This window comes from Leucopleurus acutus (assembly GCF_964270905.1).
Source record: "Leucopleurus acutus genome assembly, chromosome: 5".
Lineage (NCBI taxonomy): Eukaryota > Metazoa > Chordata > Mammalia > Artiodactyla > Delphinidae > Leucopleurus > Leucopleurus acutus.
Window position 1 is genome coordinate 3,086,194 of NC_139147.1, and position 23,329 is coordinate 3,109,522.

Sequence of the window (23,329 nt, forward strand, 5' to 3'; positions counted from 1 at the left end):
TCGTTAGGGAGGCACGGCAAGTTCCAGGGCCACAGGCGGAGAATCAGCTCAGCGATGGGGAAAGAAAGCACAGAGACTCTGGAAGGAGTTACACCAAACACCAGACTCTTAACAGGGGCTAACTGGGCATCCTACCTGTGGTTTAACAGTTATAGGGCACACGGAAGATTGTTTACATTTAAAATGCCAATAAGGTATAAAAATAACAACTGCGTGGCACTAATAGGTGATGGACGGACAAGCCCACGGTGGTCTCAAGTCCCGCCTCCCCGCAAGGGTTTCCTCCTGGTGGAGCCCGTGAGGGGCGAGTCACCCCACCCATCTCCCCCGCAGGAGCGTGCCCCTTGCTTGGGGAAAGGTCCTCTTCCAAAGGCCCCCGGAAGTTGGTTATTTGGGGGACTTGGGGAACATTCCCTACAGAGGCTTCACGGTGATGGTGTTTGGGTCCTGGGAGATCACAGAACAGCCTGTTCAGAGTCCACGCGGCTTGAAGTGTGGCTCCAGCTGTAGAGCAGGTGAGACACCCGGCTGGGGCAGGGCTTGGCCAAGGGGACACTAGCTGCCTCTGTCCTCACTGATGGCGAGCAGGGCGGGTCCACCCTCCCCGCGCCCTCCCAGCAGCCGTCAGTCTCGCCAGCTTGCAGGTTTCCAGGAGCCACCGCTCAGCGAAGGGGGGAACCTCCCTGAAGCCCACCGCGTGTGTGGGGCTGACTTTGAACCAGGGGCGTATCCAGAGCACGTGTCGGCATTTCCGGGGGGGGGGGGCCAGGGCTGCGGCGATGGGCTGAGGGGCGCAGAGAGCCAAGGCGAGGTGGGCGTCACCTCTCCTCTCTCCTCCTCCCTCAGCCCCATGAGCAGCACTGATGCTGGGGCAGTGGGTGGAGAGACGGGATCCCGGGCCCGAGGGGCGCAGGAAGGGGCCGTCCCTTCCCCTCTTTTTCTTCTCTCTCCCTCCCCTGCGGCCACAAGGACTGTCTTCCCCTGCTCCCCACAAGCCCACGCTGGCCGGGAGGTGACAGTGACGGCACAGAGGAGGTGCCGGAGGCGTGGATGGGGAGAGACAGAGCCGCGTGTCCCGAAACGCCCCCCGCTCCCCGTGTCAGAGGCGCTGACCACAGCTGGATCCCCAAGATCACTCTTGGCCCCTGGTTCCTTAATCCTCTTGACTTGACAGCAGGAATGTCCTCAGAAGCAGTTATGCCGCTTCCACGATTGAATAAACTCCTGCCTCGGCCTAGATTGAGTCGCAGCTTCATCATTTCTTCCTCCGCAACAGAACTGAGATAAACCACTTTCCATTCGCCTTGAACTTATATTTGTCTTTTTCCAAAATGCCTCTTTTCAAACACGTTTACTGGGAGCTGCGCCGGAATCCAGGAAGCATTTCTCCCCAGCTGAGGGGATGGGCACACACACCATCCTTGTAAGTGCTCAGCCATTTCATCTGGCGGACAGCTTCATGTAGCACAACTTGGCTAAAACCGCAAATATAGGAGCGGGTGTATCACATGTGTGCCGCGCTGTCCTGGCCCTCCCCTCTCTCCACACGCCCCATTTTTCCTCCTACTACTTAAGGGTCTGTTTCTCTCCTTCAACAAGGATCTTGAAGCAGCAGAGGCAGAAACGGAAGGGCGGTCAAGAAGCAACACGCTGGTCAGCGGGGCACCATGGGATCCACAGTGTCCCCTTGTCCAGAAAGGAGCGCACTGGGACCAGACGCTCGGTCCCGCCGAGCGTGATATGAACAAACCTGGGACGTGTCTACTTGTGTTTGTTAGTCTTTAGGAATGGTGATTAGCAATCCATCACCTTTCTTATCAGCTCCAAAAGAGAAAGGAAGCTACTCAGCCCATCGCTAGATTAGAGCCTCTCTGACTTAGGTAAATAGGTACCAGGTTATTTAAAATGCGGGTCTGAACATTCTCTGATCATTAAGGGAAGAAGCATTTGAAGGAAGACTCAGAAGGTCATGAGATGTGGTTTGAAATGAGCCAAAAAGTTTAGTATAAGAGATGGGAAAACTGGGACCCCGACTACTGATCAGTAACCAGGTGATCACAGTCAAGAGCCCTTGTAATTTGGAGAAGAGGCTGTGAAAAGCGGTCCCTGCGAGTGTGAACTGGGCAGCGAGCAGGCAAGGTGGGCGAGCTGGCGCCTGCAGGAGAGCCTCTCCCGGGAGGCGGTTCCTGAATCCAAGGCTGGGGGCAGGGTACAGGTGTTGACAAGGCTGGACCGAAGGGCTGCAGGGTCTTCAGTGGTGGAGGAAGCTGGAGGGACACGACCTGACTTGACCGTCTTCTGGGAGGAAACAAAACGTATCCAGCACTTTCCGAGAAGGGGGCACCCTGCGTCTGGTAGAGGTGAGCTTCTGGTCACGGGCAGGCTGAGCGCCCACCTGGGGGTCAAGAGTAGTTTCTTAGTTTTTGCCCACTTTACACCAGTGGTTCTCGCCCTCGCTGCACACTGGAATCACCCGGTGAGCTTTAAAAACAAATCCCTCAAAAATCCACATTTCCTGGGTTCTAGTGGGGCTCTGGTCACCAGAGCCTTTTTGATGATCCCTGGTGGTTTGAACCTGCAGGCAGGGCTGACGGTCACTGGTTTGGTTGGACTAGGTTACACCACGCATGTTTAGAGGGTGCGGGACCCCCGACGGCAGCTGGAACCGTGGGACTGGAGAATTAGAAGCAAACGGAACAGACTGGAGGCCTCACTGGGGCTCACGCATGACCCGGGATGGGGAGGTGAGCAGATGGGAAGGGAATCTTGGGGAACGCCGCCTTTCAGGGGCAGAGAGTGGGAAGCAGACACAGACGGGGGGGGGAAGATGATGGAGGCAGCTGATAAAAAGGAGAAGTCCATGATCTCATATGCAGGGAGCAGACAGAGACAGGGGAGGGGATGCCCAGTGCTGGGAACAGTGATTAAGGAGGTCCCGGCCAACAGCATCACCACCTGGGAACCTGCAGAAATGCCAGTTCTGGGGCCCCGAGGGGGTGAGGAGAGGGAGGGAGGGGGCTCTGCTTCAGCCAGCCCCCCGGGGTGTGCGTGAGGCTGGTGGCCTGGGGGACACCGGGCAGCTCTGCGACGAGAAAGCAGTGGGGACCGCATACACCGGTTCTCAGCCTCGCCAACACTGACATTTGGGCAGGTGAGTCTGGGGTGGAACCAGTCCTGGGCACTGCGAGATGTAGAGCTGCAGCCCTGGTCTCTGCCCGCTGGATGCCACAGACCCCATCCCCTGGCGTGGCAGCCAAAATGCTCCAGACTTCGCCAAGGGTCTCCTGGGGAACGAAACTGCCCCCCGTCGAGAAGGGCTGGCACAGAATAAAGAGCCTAAGGAGATATGATGAGGTGACAGAACAGAGTCGACAAACTACAAACTGCTTTCAATTAATTCGGGAAAAAGGCAGTTTTGCCCCATCAGACACCGGCTCGCACGGACAGGGCACTTCCCCCGATGACATCGTTGTATCTTGTGGACGTCAGGGGTGACAGGTCACTCGTGACTTTCCTCATGAATACAGATCTGGGTCAGGCTGGACCTTATGCCACAATTTACGACAGTCTGCCCGGAGCCTCTGGGGATTCAATTAGCATCGCTCCTTCCGGGGAGCCCGGAGCTGATAATCAGAGCGTAATCAGAGCCAGAATGCGTGGGGGCAGAAGCTCCTGATGACAAAATTAAAAATTCAGGAGATCGATGGATGTAGTGGAGGGGGAGGGGAGACGGGGCGGAAGCGCCCAGATGCTCGGGGAAGGACAGTGCTGGCCGCTCACCACGGAGCTCGGAGGACATCGGAGGCTGTTCAAATGTGCTAGGACTTTGTACGCGCCAAGGGTTTGTTACTTGCCGGGCTTTCTGCACCGAAGCCTGGCAGCCTTTGCGAGGTCTTGAGCCCTTGCCTGGGGCCAGGCATCCTGCACCCAGGCCGGCATGGATGGCTGACAGGTGGCTTCGGGGGACAGAGGAAGAAGGGCTGGTGCCCATCCCTGGGCGCTCAGGTGTGCACACACCTTTGGTCGGGGGAACCTTTTGGGCCCCTACAGCGGAGGTCCCAGGGACCCCATCATGGGAGCCCAAATATTCCCACGCTGCCATCAGGGGGCCAGGGCCCTCCAGTGGCCGGGAACTTTGAGGGTCTGCCTGGGCATGCTCTTTCCTGCGCCTGGAGCAGCTGGCCTGGTTCAGTCGGGGGGGCACACCCTGATGGCCGGATTGACACGTGTCCCTCGCAGGGGGATGCAGTGAGGGCAGGCGTAAGAGGGGTCCCGAGGGGCACCCCGCTCCCAATCACGCTCCTGCTTCCGGCCTCGCAGGGCACGTGGGCTGGATTCTGCCTGGCCCTACTGCAAATACAAAGTGTGGACTACCGGGGACCTCGCCAGCCGCTGGGCAGAGGGGCGGGCGTGGACGGGAGAGGCTCTGCTTGGAGTCCCTCCCTCCGGCCACATGCAGCCGGGCTGTTTTACAGATGTGCACAGGTGTGTTTACTGCCCAAGCCTTTTCCTCTCTAGGTCTCTCCTGGTTTCACTCCTCTGGCCCCCAGGTTTCCCACCCCGCAACCTCCGCCGTCTTGGGCAGAGTAGCCGGTGGACAGTGCTTGACAACACCGGGACTTGCCCCAGGGGGCCGACGCCCAGCGCTACCCAGGGAATCTGGTCAGGGAATCTCCTGCCCGGATGGACTGGGGGCAGCTCTGCTACTGCCACTCAGTGCCTCAGTTTCCCCATCTGTAAATGCCCCTCAGAGGGCTCTTGTGGTCTCGGAAAGGTCACGCTTAGACCTGCTACTTTCTTGGAAAGTGACAAGTTCTGCAAAGGAACCAGCGGCCTCCTTCCCAGACCCTCCCATCTTTGGTTTAAATTCAGATTTTCCTGCAGCAGTAAATTTATACAACAACCATGGAGACCCTGCCGTGCATGCAGAGAGCTGTCAGACACACCACGAGAAGGAGCTGACGTAGCCCACTAGCCGCTTACCGTTCCGAATTGGCAGGCATGGTGGGGTCGATGGAGACCATGGCGTCATCTGTGGTCAGGAGGGAGATGGTCGTGTTCCTGGAAGACAGGAGAAGCCAGTGTCTTCACCCCGCTGTTGTCCCCCGGGTGCACACTTGAATCTGGGCCTCCCATGAGGTAGGAGCCCGGGTAGCAGGCCCGTCCTGCCCAAGGGGCCATGAGGAGTCGGCCTCAGGACGCTGGCCCTCAGCTTGTAAACAAAGTTACGGGCTGTGTGCGTACTTCTAAATGCTCAGTAGATGTGTAAGTAATTTAAAATGGGAATTGGAGAAAGTGTAATTTGTTCAGTTGGGAGATTAAATGGTGTCACAGTAGAAATGAACATTTGTATCAACCAGTGATGAATTCAGGGTTTGCCTTTCTACTTCATTTCCTGTGGGAGTCTATCTAAACGGGCAAAAAGCTCTCCTACCAAACAGTTTTAAGTGGATAAATTGAATCTTCCTCCAACTTCTCATCTGTGGGGTCTTTCACGCGAGGTGTTGCCTTAACCATATGACTTAACTCTCTGGTCTTCAGCCGTGTATCAAAATCTGTGCAATGGGGGTGACACCGAAAACCCAGGTTGTTCTAAAGAACAACATTTATTTATTTCTTAGCACACTGCTTAATAAAAGATGCCCCAAACTGTGGGCTACTTCTTGCTGCTACAAACCGCTACTTGCTGTAACTTCAGGTGTGTGGTCTCATCCTCGACTCTCCTTTTTCCCGCCTGGCTCTGAACGGCTCCTGCTGTCCTCCTCTCTCGCCCTCCTTGACCTGGGCCCCAGCTTTAGCTAACTACAGGCCAAGCTGCCCCTTATCACCTCATCACTCTCTGTAGTTGGGAAGTTAGGACAGAAAACCCACTGGCTGGAACAAACTGTTGATCTGGGGAAAAGAATTCTTCTGGAGTCCTTATGGTTCTCTAAGGTAGATTTCTGGTCTTTTCAACTTATTTCTGACATCAGTCTTTTCCTAAACCTTGATCTGTGATGAGCCCCTCTCTCCCCCTTGCTGGGTCATTTGGGGCTGGGGGACCAAAGTCTAAGCACTACCACCGTCCTTTACCCTTTCTCCCAATGCAAAGGAATAAATGAAAGAAAAAAAGAAACTCTTAAGACAGTAGTTTCTGCCTAATTCCGCCCAAAGGTTCCTTCTGAGTAGCACAGCGGTGGTTGAAAAAACCTCCAGAGATTGATCCACTGATTCGAAAGGTCCCAAGTGCAAGGTGCAAGGTGAGCCCACGGGCCCTACCACACCTCTTGTCCCCGAGACTCGGCCACTCGCCCTCCCAGGTACCTGTCCCTCCAGGTGAATTTAAAGGCGTCCCTCTGGCGGGGGCAATTCCGGGTCACTCACCGAGGCAGGCCGGTGGCGATGCAGAACAGGTCCATAATGTCGCTGGAGTTGCAATACTTGCTGAAGACCACCTGCAAAACAGAAGCAGAAGGCCGTGAGGGTCAGGCGGGAGCAGGGCAGCTGGTTTCCGTGGTGACGTCAGATTCCAGAGCTTTCTCTCTGGTCCCGACCTGCAGGTTAATTTTACAAAGAAAAAACAAAATAACTGTGGGCACTGGAATGTTCCATGCACGTCTCTTCACTGAGTCGATTTATACAGGTTGAGAAAAACTTCACTCCTCTGTTCGCTGAAAAGAGTTGTGAAAAACAACGCTATCACCCACGTAAGGACACCTGCGGTGACACGCTGCCTCGTGCCCCTCATGGTGATGTCTGACGCACCATCAACGACCTCAGCTTAATGATATCACATCGCAAGGGGTCTCCAACGGCCTCCGGGGCCATTATGCAAAAGAAATTTAAGATTAGCTTAAAAACAAAAGATTGCCTTTTAGGATTTGGGGGCTGAGGTGCAGGACCAAGTCCAAGAGGGAATCACCCTGAGAAAGGGTCCGATTGGAACCGTCGGTCTGCATAGTGAACAAATTTCACCGGAGGCAATTTCACACATGGCCTGGGTGTCCAGTCCCTGCTGGACAGGAGAGAAACACACCAGTCACATCAGCATCTTTTGTCCGAGGGGCCCCGATTGTGAATCTGGGCTCTGGAACCCCTCCCTGGGAGAGGGGGCTTCACGTACGGAGAGGGGGGCTGCTCTCCAAGGCTGGACCGCGCGCATAGGACAGTCCACGCCAAGGCTCCTGTAACAGAGGTTTTCTGTCAACATTCTCCCTGGCTAATTGCTTAAGGCCCCTCCTGCTCACCAGGAGCCCGCGGGCGTGGGGCGAGCCAAGCTGAGGAGAGCAGGTATTTTTCAGTGCGCAGACCGCTATTTTTTTTAGCCAGATCAGTTTGCATCTTTTTTTACTGGAAACAGTAAAACAGAGTAAGCAGATGTTTTCCCCCGCAAACGTAGCTGGTCCCTGACTACCACGGCCTCCTCTGTGCTACTGGCCTGCGTACGCTGGGACTCAGCCAGCACCACTGTCCGGGCTGCCCACTTGCCCCCCGAGGTGGTATTCGCACCCTTGGTGACAGGGCCTTTGTTCGGCACTGTCCACCCGGCGGCCACCGGCCTGGCTCAGAGCTGGTCCCGCCTGGACGCCTGCAGCAGCCCCTGCACTGGCTCTGCTGGGTCTCAGCCCCGCACCCACACTTGGTTTCTAGAACTCAAACCTGGTTGTACCACTTTTCCGTGCAGATGCCTCTGCTGCCCCGCACGCCCACTGGAGAAGGTCCACCTCCTTGCTGGGCACCTGAGGTTCTGGGGTGCGTCCCTCGAGGCTGCGCCCTCGCCAAGCTCCCGCCCACGGGTGCCCCTCCCTCGCCCTCTGCTCTGGGTCCCCCCTTCCCAGAGACCGTCCTCCGCTCTCCCTCCTCTCAGCCCTCGGGACTCGGGGCCAGCTTCTCCGCACGGCCCCCCGACCCCACCGCCAGAGGAGTCTTGCGCCTTCGGCCCCCCGCATTTTCACGACAGTGCGTCCCAGCGCCCCCAGCACAGGCCTTAGCTCACGCCTCGGCCTTTGCAGCTGTGCCCAAGGCGGGTGAGGTGCGGGGTCCCGGCCGTTCGCCCACTGACACGGGGCCATTTCTGACTTTCCCACTCAAGCCTTTGTGAAGGTCGTGTCCACCCGGTGCGGGCTGACTGCGTCGGTTTATTCCAGACCCCAGTCAAAGGCGAGGGTGGGCCGAGGCAGAGGACAAGACGGCTCCGTCTGTGAACATTCGATTTGCCCGGAGACCCCGGCACAGGGCGAGGGGGCTGGCAGGCCGGATGCTGGTCATGAGCTGAGCGTGACCCCGGCAAGTCAGCGCCGACAAGGCCCTCCCCAGGGAGGGAGGTGGGAAGAAATACCGGGAGCTTGGAATATCCTGGGGGCCTCGACAAGAGGGGAGTTTGCCCAACTTCATAAGCACTGCAGATGAAATCTGGAGGAGCGAGTCTTTCGTGATAGCTTCCTGGGCTCGGGATAGCAAATAATAAAAGCTTTAAAAAGTCCAGTTATGAAGCAGCACAACAAACCCAGAAGGGCCCACAGGGCTCCCTGACACTCTCGCTGCCCCTTTGTAACCTACCCCGCCCAACCTAGTGAGGGAGGCCAGCCTTCTTCTGGGTCCGGAAGAGTCTTTGAGATTATTTTTGACGGGGGGGGGGGGGGGGATGGAAGGAAATCAGAAGTAAGCAGAAGAGATTGCATCGGGTGTCTTCCATTACAGTGGGGAACCATGCTGTGTCCATCTGTAAATCTATTTCAACATTCCTCTACCGTATAGAAATGCAGCGTTCTTTGACTGCACTTCCGAACTGGTTGTAACATTTTGCCGTTTCCCTTGTTCAGCTAACAAGTTAGTTTGACGTGTGGCCCTTTCACATCTGCGCGAGAGTCAGGCTTTTGCCTTATTTAGTTAGTTAGTTAACGAGCCTTGAGCGGGGCCAACGCAGGTGAGAGGCTGGGGTGAACATCACGTGAACCCTGATGTCGGAAGTGCTTGGACAGCCTAGTTCTTGGCCGGGTGTCAGGAGGAGCTCCCGGCCTAGGTGGGTTGTTCCTGGTGTGGGAAACCAGCCCCTGTAGCACAAAGGCTCGGTCGGCCTGGGAAGAAGCCCTCCCCCGCCCCCGTCACCAGGCAGCCTGGTCAGGAGGGTACAAGGCTTTCTGTTCCCAGGCTGAATCGTTCTGCAAATCCTTTAGCCTCTATCCAGAAATAAACAGCGGGGGGAAAAGCGCCGGTGAAATGAAATTTAAACGTGAAAAGTGGAGGCCGCGTGATGAACAGAGAAATAAGGGTCTTACGTTGCCCCGGGCTACAGCTCATCGGTGAAGCGCGGCAGGTCACCCCACACCCTTTCTGTGGCTTGGTCGGCAGCACCGTGATGTTAAAACAGGACGAGAAAAAAAGGGGAGCCCAGAGGCCTCTCTTTTGCTGTGGATACTGGGCCTCCCTCATAATCAGCTGGGACCTGTGAACGTCAGAGGGAACTTTGGCATCTGGAACCTTCCTGCTGCCTGCAGAGCTGGGTACCAAATACTCATGGAAACCAGCCGCCCGCCAAGCTGTGTTCTGAGGGGTCCCCAGAGGAAGCAGCACAGAGCTGGACGAAGCTCCCCGGGGCCCAGCCAGCGAGGGGTCAGGGGGTCAGGATCACAGCCCAGGCCTCCCTCCGTCCAGCACACACGTGACCCAAACAGCTCTGACTCGCAGGCTCTGCACGGCGTGTAGTATCTGTATTCACCCCCCGCCCACCCAGCGACGGTGTCCTGGCAAGAGCAGGGGGGGCCTGCTCTCCCGTCGGTTATTCTTCTATCCATCGGTTCCCTCCCAGTGCCCTGCCCACCCCTCCGCCGTCGTGGGCAAGACCGCCACCACCCCGTAGCCTCAGTTTGCCTTTCTGCGAATGGGTCCATCACGCCAGCTGCACCTGCCTCTCAGGGCTGAGATGGGCAACATGTGAGGGAACGTGCTTGGACAGAGCCCTCAGGACGCTGCCGCTCTGACACAAAATTCAGCTGCGTACCAGCTCTGCTGCCTGTGAAACTCCAGGTCCCCAGTGGCTCTGAAATCCTGAGTGTGGATGGAAGTCTCCAGGGCTCTTCAAGTTGCCAAACGCACCCAAAGTGACTTGTGGCCCTCCTTTGTCTGGCACCCAGTTTTATTTCAGTAGGACCTCAAATGTACGACTGCAGGATTTCCAGAGCGAGAAGAAAGGACATGTAACCCAGCTCCTCCGTTTCCACTGTTTCTCGGTAGGTGGGGATGGAGCCCGGGGTGGGAGCTCCAGGCCGCGAGCTCTCAGCAGGACGGTGCTGGGGCTTTGTGGGGAGCGACCGACAGTCAGTGCAGACGAGGAAGAGAGGTGAGCGTCCCGGGGCACACACGGGTTGACCGGGCTTTCTGGTCAGTGCACGGTTGGGACTGGCCTTGGCCCAGCCCAGTTGGGCAGCCCGGGAAACGGGCCCAGGGCTCTGGTCAGGGCTGTGCTCTCCCAGGGGGGCTGCTGGGTGGGGACCTTTCTGAAGACATCCTGCAGGCCTGTCCTTACAGGTGGGGACTTGGGAGCGAGACCCAGGGGACTGCCGTGGCCCAGCCACAACCCTCAAAGCACAGGGCGCCTCCCTAGAGCCCTGGCTGGGCAGCCCTGGCACCTGGGGACCCTGCCCCTGCCCGCAGCCTGACCTACAACTGTCGGGCCAGCACACAATCTCCTTTCCTCGTGAGAACTTCACTAAGCGATCCGGAGCTGGTGGCAATTGGGGTGAGTCACAGGGTCACGGGGAGTCTGACCTGGGCTGACCACACCAGGCCACCCACGAGATCACTAAGGAGGTGCAGCCCCCGGAGAAGGCGGGGAGGGAGGCCGGATCACAGTGGGCAGAGGGGAGGGGCAGAGGGCAGGAGAGCCCAGGGTCTTGAGTTGCCATATACGCACGGTTCTGTTTCTTGATATCAAAGGCACCTCCATCAACATACTTAGAACCCAGGGCTGATAACCGTGGAGCAGATGGTCAGAGCGCGGCCAGCTCGCGTCCCGGGGTTAAAGAGACAGGACAGCACTTTCTAAAGGCCTGGGGGTGACTTGTCCATTCTGAGTCCAGAGGCCTCTTCCCAGGACGGGATTCTATTGTGTTTTCCTCTCTCCCCCTGGACCCCCCATTCAGAGGCTCATGGAGGGGAGAATGCAGGAAGCAGCCCCTGAGTTCCCATGTTCCAGCCACACGCTGCTGTTTGCATGTCGAAAAGCAGGAGGATGGATGGTCTCCGGGCCGCCAGGCAGCTCAGATAATCGATCAGAGAGTTTCCCGTTATGAGGTCAGGAGGATGGAGATGTGATCATCGCCCAGCCGGGGCTCCTGGAGGGCACTCTCTGGTCTTCTGCAAACCAACCCGGCATGAAAGGGTTTCCACGTTCCTCAGGAGAGATTCCAGGACCTTCCACTGGGAAACGCAGCTTCGTGTTTCAGCATGAGGACAGCGTGTGGGGAGCGGCCGAGATGCTCTGGATTGGAAACCAATCCCGATGGGCTGTACCCTGGACGGGAGACAGGACACAGGCAAGCCAGCAACGACGGGGGCGGGACTGGGGCCCCAGGCTTCAACGAGACCTGCAGAAGCCCTGAGATGTTCATCCACGGATGGGGGCAGCCCCGCCTCTGCTGGACCTTTCCCGGGAGGGTCTTCCACCTCCTGTGAGGGCCCTGCATCCGGCTGCCCCACCTTCGGCCCTGGAAGCTTCCAGGGTTCCTTCCAGTCTGCCTCTCCCTTCAGGCTGTGCTCTGGCTCACCTGCCGTGTTTTCGTGAACCTAAAAGGTGCAGGATTAAGCCCGATGTGTCCCATTCTCCAGTTTGGAGGGGCTGGTTCAGCAAGATACCTCTGGTGACCAGTCCGTCAGTTCAGCAGCAGACTCCACCACGGGGAGGCTGCCCGGACCGTGACACACACGGTTTCACCAGCTCAGGCTCCGTCCCCCTTGCTCCTGGCTCCACTCCCGGCCCCCGTCCATGTGTCCACAACTGTGGCACGCGGCTGACCAGCACCTGCTTCCATGTCTGCCCCACGATGGTCGTGGCTGCCATGCTGGTGGGTTTTCAGACCTGGAGGCCGAGTCCCGCTCTATCCGTGGGCCCAGCGCCTGGGGCTGCTGGCCCGGGTGGGTGCCCAGGTGGCGCAAAGATGCTGTATTCCATCTTTGCCAGATATTAGCTCTGAGTTCTGCAGCATGCATTTGAGGATTATGACCCCTGACGCACACGACTTAAAAACCACGTATGAATTCACGCAGGTGAAGCTTCTTAAAAGAAATTTCAAAACACGCTGGTGTTGATGTCCATCACCTGCTGTCCTCTGCCTTCCTGCCTCCCTGCTTTAAGGTGGTGGATGGGGGAGGAGTCGTGGGGGGCTGGCTGCCGGTGCCGGGCCTCCGCGGTCCAGGCACAGGATAAGCCTGGCTGCTGGAAGAGGGTGGAGGTGGGGGAGGGCCACCCTGGGGGTGGTGCTCAGGCACGAGAAAGATTTCGAGTAGAGCATCCTTTCATTTGGGCTCCACAGGTGAAAGCGACTTGTCACTGTCCCTGCCCCACTTACGCTGGTCATTCAGCGCAAACGTGGTCGGCAGTGGCCGCTGAGCACACAATTTCCTCTGCTGAGTAAGGGGGAGCCCGCCCAGGAGGGGCAGTGATAACAGAGCAGAGATAACCAGAAAGCACCGCCCCCCCGTCCCCGGACCCCGCACCTCTAAGCACCCTCGGGGGCTGGGATGAGCACGCTTTGTGCCTGCGCTCGGAGAGGGGAACCTGAGTTTGGTTTCCTATTTCTATCCGAGGCAGTTCCTTGCAGCTGCTGAGAACATTTCTTGCTGGGTTTGTCAAATTTTGGTTTGGACTGGCATGGAGTCAGTGACCACTGGAAGCTGTGGGTTTCTCACTCAGACATCTGTGGCTCTATATTGCGAAATGCTTCCAGTCCTGGACGAATAAGGTAACCAAACGGCAATTCAGGCTTGGGCTGAGAAAGACAAAAGCCACCACTATCACAAAAGAAAAGTTCAGTTTGTGGATGTTGGAAGGGGACCAGGGACCAGGCAGGGAGGGGGACGGTCAGAGGCCTCCTGAGACTGCAGTGTGTCCCCGGGAATTTTCTCTGCCGGGCCGGCTACAATCTTTTTCACCAGGGAGACAGCTCACGAAGCTTGTAAACCAGGATGGTATTAGTTCCCTTTCAAAATCATTCAAAGTTACATCCATGTCAGGTAAGTTGTGCTTTGGGGGTTGGCTGCTGCAAAACATGCAATTACGTTCGTCTTGCTGTTACGCTCGCACCGCATGTGAAATTTTTTATTCGACTGTGTTAGCAACAATTTTCACGGAGCGTCTTTGAACTTGGAGTAATGAATCTCGAGTAAAATTTTCCTCATTGTAATTCTTCTGCAGTTTTTCCCCGAAGTGATTGTAAACGGCTACAGCTGAAGATGAGAGCTGGGGTGCGTAGACACCAGGATGCCGAGGTCCTGAAGCAGGCAGGGAAGAAAGACACTTCTCCTTTCCCAGCAAGTTGTCCTTCCTGAGGGCACGTGGCGAACTCTGTTCCTCCACGCGGCATCCGGCTCCGGTTCCTTCCTCTGTTAATGAGAACTCGACGCCTCTCCCAGCGACGTTCACTCTGGTCCCTCCTCGCTCCATCCACGTCAGCTATTGATCTCAGCCCCCCAGCATCTTAAACCTCAGCACTGACACTTCATCATACTTGTATTTACTGGATGATGATGAATTCTACACGTTACATGGCATCAGAAATCTCCACCCAACCAAACTAGGGTACTGACTTCTAAAAATAGCCACATTGGCCTCCAAGAAATGGAAGGCAAACTACCACATTGGCAAGAACGAAAAAGTGATGGAGATCCCAAATCTGGAAGCAACCCAGATGCCCTTTAACAGGTGAATGTTAAACGAACTCTGGTCCGTCCACACTGTGCATGAATTACTGATCTACACAACTGAGATGGATTCCAAGGGATTTATGCTGCATGAATAAAAGCCAACCCCAAGAGGTTACATGCTGTATGATTCCACTTATACGACATTCCTGAAATGACAAAATTATAGAGATGGAGAACAGTGTTACATACTGTGTGATTCCACTTACATGACATTCCTGAAACGACAAGATTATAGAGATGGAGAACAGTGTTAGGGATGGAGGTGGGGGGTAGGAGGGTGGGGCTCCGGGTGGAGGATGGAGGTAGGCGTGGTCACAAAGGGCCGGGGCTGTCCTCTACTGTGACTGTGGTGGTGGATAAGAGACCCCACATATGTGATTGAATTGTACAGAACTCAACACACACACTCAGATGGGCACAACAAAACAGGGAAAGTCTGCATAAGGCGGGGGACTGTCTCACAGTTACATCCTGGCAGTGACCCTGTACCGTGATTTTGCAAGATGTTACACTGGGGGAAACGGGGTGAAGGGTACACAGATCATTTTGCAGTATTGCTCACAACTGCACGCTAATCTCCCATTGTCCCCAAGAGCTTATCTGAATAAACGGAAGGCACCAACTCTGGCTGGGAGTGGGGAGAGGGATGCCCTTCCAGGAATGTGTGTCCAGACAGCCCTGCTGGGAAACATGTGGCCGTATGTGTGCCCTTTGACCTGGAATCCCATTTCCAGGAAGTGCTCTTAAGAAAATAACAGCAGGGCTTCCCTGGTGGCGCAGTGGTTGAGAATCTGCCTGCCAATGCAGGGGACACGGGTTCGAGCCCTGGTCTGGGAAGATCTCACATGCTGCGGAGCAACTGTCCCAGTGAGCCACAACTACTGAGCCTGCGCGTCTGGAGCCTGTGCTCCGCAACAAGAGAGGCCGCGACAGTGAGAGGCCCGCACACTGCGATGAAGAGCGGCCCCCGCTCGCCGCAACTAGAGAAAGCCCTCGCACGGAAACGAAGACCCAACACAGCCAAAAATAAAATAAATTAATGAATTAATTAAAAAAAAGAAAATAACAGCAAACTTAATAAAGAGAGCATTTATTAAGTGCCAGGCAGTGTTCTAGTCGCCTCCCAGGCTTAGGCCCAAGCCACTGCCCTGCATGGCCCCTCTGCAAGCAAAGAGCTAGTGGGGCTGTTCCTTGTGTGTTAGTTATTGCAGAGAAATGGAATTAAGGTGAATATCTCAAAGCAATGAAATGATTACATCTTAGTAAGTCTCAACGATGGAACATTATATAGCGTTAAAATCATGTTTCTGAATACCGCTAATGTAACGCTGAGTGACAATGATCAAAATAAAAAAAAAATGTAAAAGAAAGCGATTCTCTCTCCCTCTGTTTCTCTGAAAAGAAAACACCAGCAGGAGAGGTCCTGAAATGTTCGCACTGTCTGGTGGAATAACGGGTTCTTTTCTTTTCTTTTTTAAGCTGCTCTGTATTTTTCAAATATTCTACGATGAATACGCAGGGCTTTTATAACCACGAGAGAAGTTACCTAGATCTAGAAGCTGAGGTTAATAACTGATAACAGAACTGGCTCGTGAATCTCTCTTCCTAACAGCGGGCTGCGCTGCATTTGCATAAGAGTCTTAGGAGGGGAAAAAAGGTCTTTACCATTTTTATTTGGAACGAATACTCTTTGGCTTTAAGCCAAGCGGATGAGAAAATTAAATGACAAGTTAACCAGGAGACAAAAATCAGAATTTCAATAGCATTTGGCTAGGAGTAGAGGGAGCTGGTGCGGAGCCGAAGGCGACAGAGAGGCAGGGACCCTTGGATGGGAAGCAAAGGGCAAGCTGGGTGCCTCCCGGGACAGACAAGAAAGCAGGTCCCACGGGTCTGTGCCAGCTGCAGGGACACAGCTGGCTCGGGGCTGGAGGGATTGGCCGTGGCCCCCAGGGGACCCGAGGCCGTGCAGACAGAAGGGGCCACAGAGAAGCCTCCTCCCCCATGCTCCTCCCCCATCCCGCCGCCCCACCCACCTGAGACTCGCGGCCCATGCGCCGGAACTTCCTGTTAAAGGATTTCTACGGCTTCAGAACCCCACCTGACGTGCCTCACATCATGCATCTTCCAGACTCACCCAAGTGAGGTTTTCAGTGATGAGGATGCGTGTGCGGTCCTCCTAGGGGGCTGCAGTGAGCCTGGGCAGAAACCCCAAGGGGTTCAGACCAACAAGTGGGGTGAGACGGGCCTGGGCGCGGGAGCCACGCCCCAGACATGGGAAGGGGGGGGTCTGGTTGACCAGCACTGCCCTGGAGCAGGGGCAGGGTCAGGTGGTGGAGCCCTGCCGGCACTGGTCTCAGCTTTCCTTACGTAAGCTCCTTTAGACACTAATTATAAAGCAAGTACTCAGCTGTAATAACATAAATATCAATGCATCTGAGGAGGGACACGTCATCTTTGGGGGCGGTACCCACGAGGCTGCCCCTGACGGCTGTCCTGAGAGCCGAGTGTCTTGTACATGCCTCCTGGCCGGCGAGTTGCAGTTCGAGCCTCTCCACGGCCTCAGGATCGTGCAGGTCAGGGCCCTCCTCAGGCAGCGTTCTGGGGGCCAGTAAAACGAGCTGAGGGTAACTGATGCTGAGGCCAACGCAAGCCTGCGGCTGCCATTCCGAACCCTAATTCCAAACGCGGTGCTCACACGGGGACCCGCTCTGTTCCCAGTAATTCTCCGGCGGGTGCCGTAGGTCTGAACTTACGGAATAAATGGGCACTAATACATGGTGCTTAACTGTTTATCCAAGCTTTATGTAGTAGGACTGTAGGTAAAATTTTTTGAGAAAGAAAACAGTTCAGTTGCTTAAGTTATGCAATCACTGCACTAATTCTTTGGCCATCTGGGCAGAAGGGGTGTCTGGAACGAGGACAGTCAGTGAGTGACCGCCCTTAGCGGGTACGTCTGACCGGGTGGGCGCTGAGTTGGCTGGAGCCCACGCGTTTCCTGCTGTCTCACATCCCAGGATTGCCCTCGGCTGGTGCCAGAGTCGCACACTGCTCCAGGCACGTGCAGGGCAGAGGGGTGGGAAGGGAGGGGTCAGGGAAGTGAGTTCACTTCCAGTCCCTCTTCCTATCAGCTTGACCCAGGGCAAGTTTCTTCACCTTTTTGAGACTCTGATTCTTCATCTGCAGAGTGAGGGTTATCATACCCCAGAGGAGGTTTCATCATGACATACAGAGGGCCTGGTACATAGTAAGTGCTCAGTTAAGTGGCAGTTGTGATTACAGGGAGGGCCCCTTGAAACTTATGGATGTCTTCCCTAGAGACAGAGAGGCTCCTCCTTGACCCCTCCAAGGCCATTTCACAAGCAAGAGGCGCTGAGGACACACAGCCTTAACCTCAGCACGTTGGCATCTCTGGGTGGTTCATATGTCGGGACATGGGGATACCTTAACTTGGGGAGGCCACCACAAAGCAGGCCCTGATGTGCTAACTGACCTCCCTGTGTTACCAACCACACCCAGCCACACCCAAAATGCAGTGAAGACCAGGACCGTGTCAATACAAGTGTGTATTAGTCAACAGGATCACCACACAGGATTCAAAAGACTCTGACAGGTTAAACGATCGATTCGACCTCACTGTGGTGAGTGTCAGTTTTCTTCTGGTAAACACGGAGGACAGTCTTTGGAAGGTGAGGTCCTTGCGGGCAGGACCCTGTTCAGTTCCTCTGTATTCCATCTGTGAGCACAGGGCCTGTCCACCTGCTCACGGGACACCGGAGCCCAAGTGTCCTCCTGTGTGAACAGGCTGAGGATGAATTTTGCATCTGCTGGTTTTAGGTTATACCACTAAGGCTGCCAATCCCACCACCACCTCCACCATCGCCTCTAGTGTCACCACCATGACTACCAGCACCACCACCACCACCACTGTCACCACCACCATCACCTCCACCATCACCATCACCACTGTCACCTCCACTGTCACCACCACCATCACCTCTACAATCACCATCACCACTGTCACCTCCACTGTCACCACCACCATCACCTCTACAATCACCATCACCACCACCACCACCTAGTGAGGTTGAACTCGCGCTTGGGCCAGAACCTGAGCCACGCATCTTACACCCTATGACCCCGGGTCCTTGGAAGGACCTCATAAGCTGGGGGTATCCTCCGCTTCACAGAGGAGGACTCTGAGTCACAGAGAGAGAACCTGGCCTGGCCGGGTCCCTGTGGTCCTGGATACGAACTCGACCCACCTAGCTCCAAGCCCAGAGCTGCGTGCAGTGCCTGGAATCAGGCTTTTAATGGTGGTCCACCTGGGAAGCAGAGGTAGTCTCCTGGCCTCTTTGCCACTGTCACGCTCCTATAACACTGGACGCGTTCTCTGTTCGCCTTGTTCTCAGATGACTGATGTTTCTGATCGCACACTTGGAGTGAATATTGATTTGGTTCCACACTTGGAAGAAAATAAACCAATCCAAATTCTTTTTCCTTTGTCTATCAGACCATGATTCATTTTAAAATTTTTTTATTTTTTTATTTTTTTTGCTGTACGCGGGCCTCTCCCTGTTGTGGCCTCTCCCGCTGCGGAGCACAGGCTCCAGACGTGCAGGCTCAGCGGCCATGGCTCACGGGCCCAGCCGCTCCGCGGCACGTGGGATCCTCCCGGACCGGGGCACGAACCGGCGTCCCCTGCATCGGCAGGCGGACTCTCCACCACTGCGCCACCAGGGAAGCCCCATGATTCATTTCTAAATAGTTTTTATAAACTGTTAAGCTTGTATAGGGCTTTGTCTACCCTCAAAGAGTATTTCAGTCTGGCCCCCAGTTCTCGTGCTCCAGGTCCGCGAGTTAGAATTCACCAGAGCTGTCAGGACAGCCAAACGCCAACTCAGTGGTGATTCTCCAACTCCACTATCTTTGGGGGAGTTAAAAGCTGAATCTCTATTGCCTGTTCAGCACCTGAGAAGTACAAGTGTTTAATATATAAAACAAACAAGCTAAAAAGAGACCAAGACCCAAACCCACATTTTATTGTTTTTTACTATCAAGAAATACATTTTCACCAAAGGAAAGATTGTAGGCTATCTCCCCATCCATCCATCCATCCATGTATACCGGCAATTCATCTGCAATTCTTCTCTAATTATAAATTATATATATAAATGTGAACATATTGTTCATTCTGTCCTGCCCCTTGTTTCCAGAACATGTAACAATAATGTCACATTCAGAATGGATCACCGTTACCCACCAGGCAGGCAATCATGGCTTCTTTGTCTGCTAAGATAAAATTTGAATTAGGCCTTATGTCTCTTTCCAATTTAAGAGATATTTTGCTGGTCGTGTCGTGTGAAAAGACTATAAAATAATAACGGGAGAGACCTTCAAGATGGCGGAAGAGTAAGACGCGGAGATCACCTTCCTCCCCACAGATACACTGGAAATACATCTACACGTGGAACAACTCTTACAGAACACATACTGAACGCTGGCAGAAGACCTCAGACCTCCCAAAAGGCAAGAAAACCCCCACGTACCTGGGTAGGGCAAAAGAAAAAACAGAGACAAAGAATAGGGACGGGACCTGCACCAGTGGGAGGGAGCCATGAAGGAGGAAAGGTTTCCACACACTAGGAAGCCCCTTCGTGGGCGGAGACTGCGGGTGGCGAAGGGGGGAAGCTTCGGAGCCGCGGAGGAGAGCGCGGCAACAGGGGGTGCGGAGAGCAAAGCGGAGAGATTCCCGCATAGAGGATTGGTGCCGACCGGCACGCACCAGGCCGAGAGGCTTGTCTGCTCAACCACCGGGGCGGGCGGGGCTGGGAGCTGAGGCTCGGGCTTCGATCGGAGCGCAGGGAGAGGACTGGGGTTGGCGGCATGAACACAGCCTGCAGGGGGTTAGTGCACCACAGCTAGCCGGGAGGGAGTCCCGGGAAAAGTCTGGACCTGCTGAAGAGGCAAGAGACTTTTTCTTGCCTCTTTGTTTCCTGGTGCGCGAGGAGAGGGGATTCAGAGCGCTGCTTGAAGGAGCTCCAGAGACGGGCGCGAGCCACGGCTAACAGCGCGGACCCCAGAGACGGGCATGAGTTGCTAAGGCTGCTGCTGCCGCCACCAAGAAGCCTGTGTGCGAGCACAGGTCACTGTCCACACCCCCCTTCTGGGGAGCCTGTGCAGCCCGCCACCGCCAGGGTCCCGGGATCCAGGGACAACTTCCCCAGGAGAACGCACGGCACGCCTCACGCTGGTGCAACGTCACGCCGGCCTCTGCCGCCGCAGGGCCGCCCCGCATCCCTCCCTACCCCCGGTCTGAGTGAGCCAGAGTCCCCGAATCAGCAGCTCCTTTAACCCCGTCCTCTCTGAGCAAAGAACAGACGCCCTCCGGAGACCTACACGCAGAGGCGGGGCCACATCCAAAGCTGAGCCCCAGGAGCTGTGAGAACAAAGAAGAGAAGGGAAATCTCTCCCAGCAGCCTCAGGTGCAGCGGATTAAAGCTCCACAATCAACTTGATGTACCCTGCATCTGTGGAATACCTGAATAGACAACGAATCAGCCCAACCTGAGGTGGTGACTTTGGGAGCAATGATATATATTTTTTTTTCCTTTTTCCCTTTTTGTGTGTATGTGTATTCTTCTTTGTGTGATTTTGTCTGTATAGCTTCGCTTTTACTATTTGTCCTAGGGTTCTGTCTGTCCTATGCCAAACAACTTGCAAGACAGGAACACCACCCCACCCATTAGCAGAGAGGCTGCCTAAAATCATAATAAGGTCACAGACACCCCAAAATACACCACCAGCTGCAGCTCTGCCCACCAGAAAGACAAGATCCAGCCTCATCCACAGACACTAGTCCCCTCCACCAGGAAGCCTACACAAGCCACTGAACCAACCTTACCCACTGGGGGCAGACACCAAACACAACAGGAACTACAAACCTGCAGCCTGCCAAAGGAGACCCCAAACACAATAAGTTAAGCAAAATGAGAAGACAGAGAAACACCCAGCAGATGAAGGAGCAAGGTAAAAACCCACCAGACAAAACAAATGAAGAGGACATAGGCAGTCTACCTGAAAAAGAATTCAGAATAATGATAGTAAAGATGATCCAAAATCTTGGAAATAGAATGGAGAAAATACAAGAAATATTTAACAAGGACCTAGAAGAACTAAAGAGCAAACAAACAATGATGAACAACACAATAAATGAAATTAAAAATTCTCCAGAAGGAATCAATAGCAGAATAACTGAGGCAGAAGAACGGATAAGTGACCTGGAAGATAAAATAGTGGAAATAACTACTGCAGAACAGAATAAAGAAAAAAGAATGAAAAGAATTGAGGACAGTCTTAGAGACCTCTGGGACAATGTTAAACACACCAACATCGAATTATAGGGGTCCCAGAAGAAGAAGAGAAAGAGAAAGGGACTGAGAAAATACTTGAAGAGATTATAGTTGAAAACTTCCCTAATATGTGAAAGGAAATAGTTAATCAAGTCCAGGAAGCACAGAGAGTGCCATACAGGATAAATCCAAGGAGAAACACGCCAAGACACATATTAATCAAACTATCAGAAATTAAATACAAAGAAAAAATATTAAAAGCAGCAAGGGAAAAACAACAAATAACATACAGAGGAATCCCCATAAGGTTAACAGCTGATCTTTCACCAGAAACTTTGCAAGCCAGAAGGGAGTGGCAGGACATATTTAAAGTGATGAAAGGGAAAAACCTACAAGCAAGATTACTCTACCCAGCAAGGATCTCATTCAGATTCAACAGAGAAATTAAAACCTTTACAGACAAGCAAAAGCTAAGAGAATTCAGCACCACCAAACCAGCTTTACAACAAATGCTAAAGGAACTTCTCTAGGCAGGAAACACAAGAGAAGGAAAAGACCTACAATAACAAACCCAAAACAATTAAGAAAATGGTAACAGGAACATGCATATCGATAACTACCTTAAATGTAAATGGATTAAATGCTCCAACCAAAAGACACAGACTGGCTGAATGGATACAAAAACAAGACCCATATATATGCTGTCTACAAGAGGCCCACTGTAGACCTAGGGACACATACAGACTGAAAGTGAGGGGATGGAAAAAGATATTCCATGCAAATGGAAACCAAAAGAAAGCTGGAGTAGCAATTCTCACATCAGACAAAATAGACTTTAAAATAAAGACTATTACAAGAGACAAAGAAGGACACTACATAATGATCAAGGGATCAATCCAAGAAGAAGATATAACAATTGTACATATTTATGCACCCAACATAGGAGCACCTCAATACGTAAGGCAAATGCTAACAGCCATAAAAGGGGAAATCGACAGTAACACAATCATAGTAGGGGACTTAACACCCCACTTTCACCAATGGACAGATCATCCAAAATGAAAATAAATAAGGAAACACAAGCTTTAAATGATACATTAAACAAGATGGACTTAATTGATATTGATAGGACACTCCATCCAAAAACAACAGAATAGTCTTTCTTCTCAAGTCCTCATGGAACATTCTCCAGGATAGAGCATATCTTGGGCCACAAATCAAGCCTCAGTAAATTTAAGAAAATTGAAATCGTATCAAGTATCTTTTCTGACCACAACGCTATGAGACTAGATATCAATTACAGGAAGAAATCTGTAAAAAATACAAACACATGGAGGCTAAACAATACACTACTAAATAACCAAGAGATCACTGAAGAAATCAAAGAGGAAATCAAAAAAAAAAATACCTAGAAACAAATGACAATGAAAACACGACGACCCAAAACCTATGGGATGCAGGAAAAGTAGTTGTATGAGGGAAGTTTATAGCAATACAATCCTACCTCAAGAAACAAGAAACATCTGAAATAAACAACCTAACCTTACACCTAAAGCAATTAGAGAAAGAAGAACAAAAAACCCCCAAAGTTAGCAGAAGGAAAGAAATCCTAAAGATCAGATCAGAAATAAATGAAAAAGGAAGGAAGGAAACAATAGCAAAGATCAATAAAACTAAAGCTGGTTCTTTGAGAAGATAAACAAAATTGATAAACCATTAGCCAGACTCATCAAGAAAAAAAGGGAGAAGACTCAAATCAATAGAATTAGAAATGAAAAAGGAGAAGTAACAACTGACACTGTAGAAATACAAAGGATCATGAGAGATCACCACAAGCAACTCTATGCCAATAAAATGGACAACCTGAAAGAAATGGACAAATTCTTGGAAATGCACAACCTTCCGAGACTGAACCAGGAAGAAATAGAAAATATAAACAGACCAATCACAAGCACTATTAAAAATCTTCCAACAAACAAAAGCCCAGGACCAGATGGCTTGACAGGCGAATTCTATCAAACATTTAGAGAAGAGCTAACACCTATCCTTCTCAAACTCTTCCAAAATATAGCAGAGGGAGG

The 23,329-nt window shown here is 53.3% G+C and overlaps 1 protein-coding gene across 1 annotated transcript in view; it reads right to left on the reverse strand.

Moving 5' to 3' along the window:
• Positions 1-23,329, reverse strand: part of PDE9A (phosphodiesterase 9A) — a 99,546-nt gene that overhangs the window by 57,775 nt on the left and 18,442 nt on the right. The window contains exons 2-3 of the mRNA XM_082838986.1: positions 6,364-6,434; positions 4,984-5,061 (exon numbers count right to left, since the gene is read on the reverse strand). Coding sequence (XP_082695112.1) covers positions 4,984-5,061; positions 6,364-6,434 — 149 coding nt within the window. The remainder of the gene's footprint in view (positions 1-4,983; positions 5,062-6,363; positions 6,435-23,329) is intronic.